Source organism: Tupaia chinensis, unplaced genomic scaffold, assembly GCF_000334495.1.
Source record: "Tupaia chinensis unplaced genomic scaffold, TupChi_1.0 Scaffold143913_1, whole genome shotgun sequence".
Classification (NCBI taxonomy): Eukaryota; Metazoa; Chordata; class Mammalia; order Scandentia; family Tupaiidae; genus Tupaia; species Tupaia belangeri.
The window spans coordinates 3,007,201-3,017,795 of record NW_006203764.1 but is presented as its reverse complement, the minus strand read 5'-3'; the positions used below and the strand labels follow the sequence as shown (position 1 = coordinate 3,017,795).

Here is a 10,595-nt window from a genome sequence, read left to right as displayed (position 1 = left end):
GTGCGTGTGTGCCCAAGATCCCGAGAGGAGAATGGAGGAGAAGGGATTGCAGCATGGCCATACCCCCTGGGGGGTGATTTCTTGCTTTCTGTCTCTGTCTCTGTCTCTGTCTGGCGAGCACACACGCTCCATAGCAAAAAACCTCTCCAAAAGAAAAAAAAGAAAGAATTATTTATTTAATTTGATTTATTCATTCATTTACTTTTTTAATTTGACCAGAAAGAGATACAGAGAAAGAGAGAGAGGGAAAGTTAGAAAGGAAGCCACCAGGTCCAGGACTCGAATGGCGGTCGGCCATGTGGGAGTGTCCAGCACCTTAACCACCACGCCACCTGCTGCTCGATTTTAATGTTGCCTAGTGTTCAGCTGCTATTAGCATTGAATCTGAGTTATGTGCGAGAATAATTATATGCTTGACATATCACAACATGTACTGTTTTGATTAAGGGTAGTTGTATGAAAAAGAATATAGAACATTTTTCATTCATTGAAGTAGTTTTCATTGAGCATTGCATGTCATCATTTTGAGCAAAGCATGTCACCTTTTGACAGTTCTTGAGGTTGCATCAGTGGTTCACAGGAAACCAAGAGAGGGGAAAATAGGCCCGAACTTGTAATTGTAGGCTTTTACACTCCCCACCAAGCATGTCAGCTTACTTCAGTGATTTCCGCCCCAGACAGCTTCCACTCAGATGCTACTACTGCCTCGTGTCCCTTTTGTGTCTTTTATTTATACTGTTTGATTAATTTCCTTTTGCCCTTATTAGACTAAAAGCTTTTGGAGGATAGAAGCTGCATCTAAAAGATTTTTGTAGGTGCCTTGTACATAATACAAACTGTTAAGTGAGTGAATACATTGTTTTGTTTTTTGAGTTTTGCTATTGGGTGTGTATGTTCACCAGAGAGAGATAGAGAGAGCCAGTGAGAATGCACCTCTCTCGGGGGAGGTAGCCATGGTACAATCCTTCTCTTTCACTCTCCTCTCGGGATTTTTTTGGGCATGCACACACATGTGTTCAATGTGTTTTTCAAGCTGCTCAGTACAGGATTCAAACTCCAGAGTAGGTCATGTGGGATACAGAGCCTTTACTGTGTCACTGGCTGGCCCAAATGAATGCTTTTATTTATTTTTTTTATTTTTAATTTTTGGGGGGAGAGGTTTTGTTATAGGGTGCGTTCGCTTGCCAGAAAGACAGAGAGAGACAGAGAGACAGAAAGTGAGAAATCACCCCCCCCCCAGGGGAGATGACCATGCCACAGTCCCTTCTCCTCCATCCTCTTCTCGGGATCTTGGGCACGCACACACACATGCCTGGTGTGAGTTTAAGCTACTGGGTATAGGACTCGAACTGCGGTCAACTACATGGGAGTCCAGCAATATAGCCATTATGCCAACTGCTGGTCCCCCAAATGAATGCTTTTTAAAACTTATGTTTGGGGTTGGCAAGCCATTGACGTGGTGATTAGGGTGCTGATTTCCATATCGCCGCCTCTCTGGTTCAAGTCCTAGACCCAGCAGCTTGAAAACCGTTGGGCTTGTGTGTGGATGTGTCCAAAACCCCAAATGAGACTGGAGGAGAAGGGACTGTAGCATGGCCATCGCCCCTTGGGGGGTGATTTCTCACCTTTCCTTTCTTGCTATGTTTCTCTAGCCATCACATGCACCCTATAGCAAAAATCTACTAAAAGAAAGAAGAAAAACCTTAATGTTTGACAAGTCCAATACTTGAGATTTCAAGTATTAGAACTCTAGAGAATAGAGAAGACGTTTTAAAAATTCTTATCTCTTTTTCTTAAGTTTACTGATGTATTTCTTCTGAGGGAGAGAGACAGAGGGAAATAGGCACCCCAACAGGATCCTAACAGAGCAATTTAGCCCTAGTCTTCTCAGCCAGATCACAGGCCTGTGTATACACCTGATATACACAGGGAGGTCTCAAGATGTGAACCCAGGACCCATTGGGTTCCTCCCACATGGACCCATTTGTGGACCTGCCGTACCCCCACTTTACCTGTTTTTTATTTATTTTCTTTGATTTACTTTTTAGGTTTTTGCCATAGGGTACACACCCTTACCAGAGAGAGACAGAGGGAAAGTGAGAAATCACCTCCAGAGGGATGGCCATGCCACAGTCCCTTCTCCTTCATTCTCCTCTTAGGATTTTGGACACATACTTGCCCAGTATTTTTTTTTTTTTTTTAAGAGAAACTTTTGCTATAGGGCACATGTGCTTGCTAGAGAGGAGACGGAGACAGAGAGATGAAAGTGACAAATCACCCCCAGGAGGGATGGCCACGCTGCAATCTGTTCTCCGCTCTCCTCTCAGGATTTTGGGCACACATGCATATGTGCCTGGCATGATTTTCAAGCCTCTGGATCCAGAACTTGAATCATGGTGGAACATATGGGAGTCCAGCAACATAGCCATTATGCCATCTGCTCGTTCCCCCAATGTGATCTTTTTTTTTTAAGAATTACTTATTTTACTTTATTTATTGTTATTTATTACTTTTTAAATTAGCTATATATGTGCTCACCAGAAAGAGAGAGAAGCAGAGAGAAAAAGAGAAGGAAAATGAGAAAGCAAGACACCAAGTCCAGGATCTGAACCACAGTCAGCCATGTGGGAGTCCAGTTACCTTAACCACGATGCCACCTGCTGGCCCCCATCCCACAGTGTGATTCTTAAGCCACCAGGTCCAGAAGGACTTTAATGTGGTTGGCCATGTGGTAATCCAGTGCCTTAACCATCATTCTACCTGCTAGCCCTTTTTAATTTTTTTTAAAGAATTAGCTCATTTAATTTTTATTTATTATTATTATTTTAATTTGACCAGCAAAAGAGAGGGAAAGAAAGAAAGCAAGCCACCAGGTCTGAGACTCTAACCATGGTCAGCCCTGTGAAATCAAGCACCTTGGGACCAACCAGCAGTTGGCCTAATGGCTATGTAGTCGACTGCAGTTCGAGTCCCTGACCCAGTGGCTTAAACTCATGCCAGGGGTGTGTGTGTGCGTGCCTAAGACCCTGAGAAGAGAAGGGATTGGTGTGTGTTGCGCCCCCCCCCCCCCCCCCCCAGGGAGGTGATTTCTTGCTTTCTGTCTCTCTGTCTGTCTCTTTCTGGCGAGCACATGTTCCCTATTAGCATAAACCCCTCCCCAAAAAAAGGAGATTGGAGAATCGAATCAAGCACCTTAACCACCACACCACCTGCTCACCCTTTTTTTTTCTTTTTTAAAGAAAAGAGGATTCCAGATAAGAAAACGAAGTTTGGGAAATTGGGGAGAGTATGGGATCAAGTTTCTATCCAAGTTTCACTTAAGAAAAGTTTGTTTTAAACTATTAACATACTCAGTTTTCAATGGCAAAAAAAAAAATCTTTTGGTTTTAAAAGCAAATGGCTTATCTAAACTAAGTTCTTTTGTGGTTTCCATTTAGAATACAATGACTTGAAGACTGAACTTAAAGACTATCTCAAGAGATTTGCTGATGAAGGCACGGTATGTGGAGTTAAAGCATTTTAATTATAGCCACGTAAGTTTTAAAGCATTTGTTTAGTTCCTGTAATGATTATAAAACAAATGGGTGACTTAAATTTAAGAGGTATTTTAGAGTTAAATGCAGAGACTAACTCTAGGGGTATTGGCAAGGTGAGGAAAGTTAGTAAGGGGTGATACAACCCCAAGAGATGGATGTGGTAGGAGTCCCCACATAATGAGGGGCATGGACAGTCACACAGGACCTGGAGAGGCTAGCTGGAGTTTAGGAGAAGGCCATTAGGAGAATCAAGCTTCTTTTCTTTTCTTTTCTTTTCTTTCTTTTTTTTATTTTTTATTTTTTTATTTTTATAGAGTGTTTTGCCAGAACTCGAACCATGGTCAGTCATGTATGAATCCAGCAATGTAACCACTATGCCATTTGCTGGCCCAGGAAGGAATCATTTTCTAATTCTGCTGATTTTTATTTTTATATTTGGAGAGGTTTTTGCTATAGGCCGCGTGTGCTCGCCAGAGAGACAGAGAGAGACAGAGAGACAGAAAGCAAGAAATCACCCCCTAGGGGGATGGCCACACCACAACCCCTTCTCCTCCATTCTCCTCTTGGGATCTTGGGTACGCACACACATGTGCCCCGCATGAGTTTTAAGCCATCGGGTCCGGGACTCAAACCGTGGTCGACTACATGGGAATTCAGCGACATAGCCATTATGCCAACTGCTGGTCCCAAAGTGTTTTGCTTTGAGACTTTTGCTTTCTTCTATATCAACAGTGGAGGATGTTAAAAAAAGGGGGGGGAGGAGACAAAAAACTTATCCCTTTTCAAGATCCCAAATTAAGAGGTTTGCTGTGTAAACAGAAACAGCTGGGAAAATAAACAATTTTTAGTAAATCCATTTTATGCACTAAAAATGCAAAGCTTATGGGGCTAGCAGGTGGCATGGTGGTTAAGGCACTAAACTTCCACATGGCTGACTGCAGTTCAAGTCCTAGACCTGGTAGCTTGAAAATTGTGCCCAAAATCCTGAGAGGAAAATGGAGAAGGGATGATAGCATGGCCATCCCCGCTACATCCCCCTCTCTGCCTCTCTCTTATGCATGCCCAAGATCCCAAGAGGAGAAGGGATTTCTAGCTTTCTATCTCCCTGTCTCTCTCTCCTTTCTGGCAAGCGCATGCGCCCTATAGCAAAAATGTCTCAAAAAAACAAAACAAAACAAAAAAAACCACTTTATTTTCTGTGGGCGTGTCAGCGGGTCAGAAAGACAGCCACTGCAGCAGGGCAAGAGCCATGCTCTGAATAGACCTGGTCTTGGCGGGCGCTGCTCTGCCGCTCTTCATTTCAGCTGACATAACTCACGTGGGCTGGGCCGTGGCTTACATCGGGGCTCCTCTGATCCTAAGTGCGCCTGTTGGATAGGTGCTGCTTCCATCTTGTTTTATATGAGGGAACTGAGGCAGGTGATAGGACCGAAGCTTTGAACTGTTTTGCTGTGCTGCCTAGCGTGCATCTCTATGCAGGTCTGCCTCTGTGAGCCTGGATGGTCTCTTCCTATAAAATGGAGAGTATAATTAATTGCATATACACACATACACACACACACACATATAAAAGATGATTTTTGTGTGTATATGTATATACATATGTTTAATGACAGAAGGCCTATGCGTGTGCCCTAGAGAAAAAAAAAAGATCCTAGGCACATGCACAACACAGGCTTGGTGTATTTTTCCATTTGCTGGAGCCAGGACTTGAACTCTGGTCAGCCATGTGGGATCCGGCTTACTCTGTGTAGCATTTAACTGCTGTGCTACAGGGAAGGCCCTAAACTCATTCTGATCAGCAAAATGATCTGACTTATTTGGGGAGCTTATGACCTTTTATTGGTGTCTGTAAAGAAATCCCCTTTCCTAACCTTTGCTTTTCATCAACAGGTGGTTAAGAGAGAGGACATTCAGCAGTTCTTTGAAGAATTTCAGTCTAAAAAGAGAAGGAGAGTGGATGGGATGCAGTATTACTGCAGCTAGAGTGGAGTGTGAAGCTTTCTCATGCAGGCCAGCGGAAATACCACTTACTGTTCCAGGAATAAAAGAGGCCTGTTTCACAGTCGGTCCCTTTCCGTCCTCCGTCCTCTCTTTGAAGAGGCCTCCTCCGGCCTGAGCTGGCCTGAGCTCCCTCAGTTCTCCTTAACTACAGTAGCCACAGTGTTTATGCTGATTTCACAACCAGCATTCTTCTTATGACTCAGCTAAATGCAACTCACTCCACAGACTTCAGCTCCCTTTCTCCCAAATACCCAGGGTTATTTGCTTCTAAGTTTTAAGAAGTTTGATTTGGTTTTGAGAAAGCAAATTGGTTCCTTTTTTAACAATTTGTTCTTTAACTCCCAACTGTGTGTACTTTGCCACAGAGCTGTTGCCTTCCAGGACCTCTGTGTGGGCATCACAGAAGGTTCACTTCCGGTCAGCTGGACCCTCTGTAGGCCACCCCACCCCTACAGTCGTGGTGTCTTGGGTCAACGCTTCCTCAAGCCCAGTCTGCTCTTTCTTCCTCATCCCTGCTCTCTGAGGTTTGGTCATGGCTTAGAAGGGATGGTGGAACTTCTTTTCTCTGGGCCAAACCTCTCGAGTAACCAGAACTGATGATTTTCTGGCCTGGATGTCTGTCATTGTCAGGGAGATTGGCCGATGACAGGGTTGAGGAAGCAAACTTTGCTACAAATTTTACTAATAAAGTTAAAGTGACATTTCCCTTCGTGACTCGCCCGGCACTTGGATATCAGAATGTCAGTGCTGCGGTGCTCATCGGGCTTCCTGGAGGCTTGCCGGTACACTAGCCCCTCTTCTGCTGCCTCAAATATATTAACAGACCGGGTATCACCCCTGTGAAATCTTGGTGGTTTACAAAGTCCTCTGGATTTCTTTATATTATCAGGGATATTCATAAGCATATATTAAAAATGGACCTATTTTGATATTGTTCTGTTATAAAAATGTTATCAAAACCCCAATAAATTATGATTTTCCCCCTTGGATCTTTGCTGAGAAGAAAAAGACACTGACAGTGGCAGGGCAGTGACTATCCTGCTGTGGAAGTGATTCCCAACAAGACCTCGGCGGGTGGTGCGGGTGAGTTTTCTGTACATAGACGTTAATCCCCGCAGCTGGTTTCCCGTGACAGTGAGATCTGAGGTCCTTTCGGAACGCTGTGTGAAACCCTGTGTTTGAGAGGAAGTCTTTTCAGTTAGTATGAAATCTCTTTAAACCCCTCAATCTAGGTGAAAACCATAATTACGAGCTCTTGGGTGCTCTCTCTGAAGGAACAGGGTCTTTCCTGTCAACAGATGACACACTTGGAAGTATGTCACCAAACGCACATGAGGCCCAGGTGCCGCCTGTGTACGTTACTGTTACTTCCCTGTCTAGCAGTCGTGTGTGAGTGCCCATCACTCCCTGGACAAGATGAACCAGGCCTGCACAAGGTCCAGGTCTCAAAGAAATGGTACAACCCATGGTGTTTGGTAGTCTGATCACAGACCCTCGGGAAGAGTGATGCGTGGGGCCAGAACGTCTCATGGTGGCAGAAGGTGCTGGGAACCCTGTGAAGGGGGCTCAGTTACAAAGCTTAGGGGTTCAGGGATTGTTTATAGCTCATAGTTTGGGAACTCTTCTGGGTCTGAGGTGGCCGAACCCCTTTGGCAAGGTTGCACTATTGGTGGACCAGTGTGTCCTGAATGTTTCCCGTGTCTCATCTCACTACTCGGACACTGTACTTCCTGGAGGAGGGCAGGACCAGTCCTGGAGGTGGTGCGGCATGGCACAGCACAGTAGCACAGGTCACCCGGTGCTGCAGGGCTGGCTTGATGGAAGATCCTATTCCTTTTACAGGAGCCAGAAAACCTCTTTTTGTACCTGTTCACAACTAATTTTCTTACTGACTATATCGGATTGTCTCTTCTTGCAGAGACTGACTTTGGCCAACATGTGGCAGTTGATATTAATGCATGTTTTATGCAAAACAAAAAAAGATAGTTGCTTTTAAGGAATCTGGCATTGTATGTGCATTTTTGTAGAAATTGTTACTGGACTTACGATTACATGCTTAACTCCAATCAGGTTTCTGTAAAATTTAAATAAAACCATTCAGAATAGTTGCTTTTCAGGTTGTTTTCAGTCTCCCTCAAGCTCCCACAGCCTCCCTGTGCAGTAGCTGGCAGAGCAGGTGTATAACCCGAGCACTCCCATGACGTGCCGTGTCTGTCCTGGGTGCTGCTCTCAACAGAGGGGTCAGGCCATGATGTCTGCTGGTTTGCGACTCTTCTGCTGTCCTCGCAAATGGGTCCCAGCAGAGCTCCTTCACACTAGGCCCCCCACCCCATACCCTACCCTCCACTGCTGGGAAGCGCTCCACTGTGGCCAGGGGCTACGCTTCCTATTGGGATCTGAACAGCAGAGCAAAGCCGATCACAGTGTTCTGGGTCTGCTGTGAGTACAAAGAGAGGGGAGGACACACACGTGAGCTGTCCTTTGGCCTCCCACCTGTGGCCTCACTACCCTCTTGCGTCCTTACAGGTTTGTCAAGCTTCAGTTGACATTTCTGCCGAATTAAACGTAGGTGCATGAAATGCCCCTGAGCCTGGACTGCTCACATAGCCAGACACTCCAGACGTGTACTCTCAACGCCAGGAGCCTTGCAGTGCACCCAGCTCCCTAAAAGGTGGCTAGTGAAGCAGAAGGAAATTGAAAGCCATCCAAGTGAGCACAGCACCAGGAAGCTGGCCTGGCAGACAGAGGCGCCACTAAGGCTGCCAGTTGGGCCACCTTGAAGCTGCTGCAAGAGGCAGGCTTTGGTTTGAGGGGGAACCCAGAAGGGCACCGACCCTACTGGCACCTTACTGCCCTGAACCTGTGGGTATTTGCTTGGTGTCTGTTCTCACCTTTCAGCCACAGGATTTCCGGGTAGGAAAAGACTTGAAAAGTTATCCAACCTCACCCTGCAAGACCAGAATCTCTCTCTAGATGGTCCTACAGGGGACCTGCACTGGTCTCGGCCACTCGGCTTTCATGCCTCTGCTCTTGTTGGCAGTGCCCCAGTTTCCAGGTGGGGCACTAACCTTCCATTTCCCTGCCGTGTGACTGAGAGACGGATCACGCCCCCTCTCAGCCGAGGGTATAAAGCTTGTAAGCACTAGGAGAGCCAACCTTTGGAGGAAGTCGCGTCCTGGAAGGCCAAGAGAAACCAGATTTAGTGGTTTGGGCAGAGAGTCACTGGATCAAGCCTTGCCTGAAGCTCATGCAAACTATGGACTTGTCCAGAGCAGAGAATACTTGTACAGTTCCCTAGCTTCTGCTTTTGAACTCTTCTAGTAGCAGAGTACTCATGACCTCACACAGCACTTTCTCAGTTCTCCCAGTCCTTGTCTTTTCCTGTGGAAAAAGGCTAGATGTTTTTTTTGGGACTTCTCCATTGGCTTTCCATCCAGAGATCTGATGTGGCTGTCTCCCAGTGTTGTGTCTGGGAGGTGTAGGGGGTGGGGGCTCCTTCTGGAGTGGGGAGGGTTCTAGCACCAGCCTGCACTCTGCCCCAACTGCCCTACTTGGAGACACCCTGGTCTTTCCTTTTCCTCCTCCAACAGGCCCAGGGCTCTTGCTACTCTGTTCCCTCTCCCTCAGGAGCCAGCCTCCTGGGTTCCCTCACGTATCTCTGCCTTGGACCTCACGGCTCCTAGATCCCATGGACTAGCAGTTCCATGAGCCAAGCTGGGAAGGTTTAGAACCTACTCCTTGTTTGGGTCTCCTTCCACCTCAAGCACTGTTTGTAGGGTAAGGCGGGCCCTGAGACTGGGATGAGCAGTGGCCTGTACTTTTTTTTTTTTTTTTTTAATTGTCAGAGGCTACCTGTGCTCACAGGGAGAGGAAGAAAACACTTCCAAATAGGGCATAGTCACACCACAATCCTCCGCCCTCCTCTCTTGTCGGGATTTTGGGTACACACGTCAACGTGCCTGTGTTTTTCCTCCTTATAGGCTGTTCAACCTTGCAGTTGTCACGCCTGGTGAATCAGACGTAGGCACATGAAGTGCCCCTGAGCCTAGACTGCTTACGTAGCCGAACACTCCAGGCATGTAATCCCAATGCCAGGAAACCTGCAGTGTCCCCAGGCTGGAACCACACCACCTGCCACGTGGAATCTGACTCCCTTAACAACTAGGCCACAGGGCCAGTCCTACTCTGCATAGTCTTGCATCCTTTCTTACCCTGGGTGCAACTCAGATGGTGCCCACTGAGGTTTACTGTGGTGGGGTGCCCATCTCAGCTCCCCTCCTCTCCCTGGAAAGCTCACCTTGGCTCTTGGTCTTCTGTTTTAAAATTACTTAAGACTTACATGACAGAACTGGACCCTCGTCCAGCAGCCTCACTGCCAGGAAGGGGTTTTGTTACTGTCCAAGGAACATGACTCCAGCTCAGCCTTCTGGTAGGCAGTGCTGGGGACAGGAGGTGGCATAAGGAGGTGGGCTGGGGGAGGTGGGCCAGAGGAGGGCAGCACCTGCCTCTGTCTGGAAGCAGCTCAGAACAGGCAGGGCAGGGGATACAGGTGATGGCAGCAGGGCAAGGTGGGGCAGGGAAGTAGAAGCAAGATGTCACTGTCCCCATCTGTCTTAACCTGTGGGAAAAGAGAGCCCCAGCCTCCCTAGGGAATGGGAGGATGTCAGGGGGCACCCAAATATTGAGGAGTGTCTTAACCTGAGAATGGGAGGAAGACTGATGCTCACCATGGTGAGCCAGTGGTGCAGGAGTAATGTAGTGCTCGGTGATGCTGGACCCAGTAAGAAAGTCCTGGGTTCACATCCCAAGGTCTCCCTGTGCATGCCAGGTGTGTGCGCCAGTGACTAGGACTGGCTGAGACTAGGGAGGATCAGTGTGGAGACCCTGTCATGGGTTCTTGCCCTGTCTCTCTCTCACAGAAGAAATAAGCAAATGTAAACACCTTTAGCTCAGGGTGACTTGCTCCACAGAGATTAGAGTCTGCAGTCAGCTCAGTCAGCTCAGGCTATCTCCATCTTGAAGATGAGGCTCTGCTCTGGGTGCCCCACCAGTACA

At 47.1% G+C, this 10,595-nt stretch overlaps 1 protein-coding gene across 1 annotated transcript in view; it reads left to right on the top strand.

Moving 5' to 3' along the window:
• Positions 1-6,527, top strand: part of UBR7 (ubiquitin protein ligase E3 component n-recognin 7) — a 22,497-nt gene extending 15,970 nt beyond the window's left edge. Inside the window, exons 10-11 of the mRNA XM_006165410.2 lie at positions 3,438-3,499; positions 5,430-6,527. Of these exons, the coding sequence (XP_006165472.1) occupies positions 3,438-3,499; positions 5,430-5,522 (155 nt within the window). The 3' untranslated portion in view covers positions 5,523-6,527. The remainder of the gene's footprint in view (positions 1-3,437; positions 3,500-5,429) is intronic.
• The last annotated feature ends 4,068 nt before the right edge of the window (positions 6,528-10,595 follow it).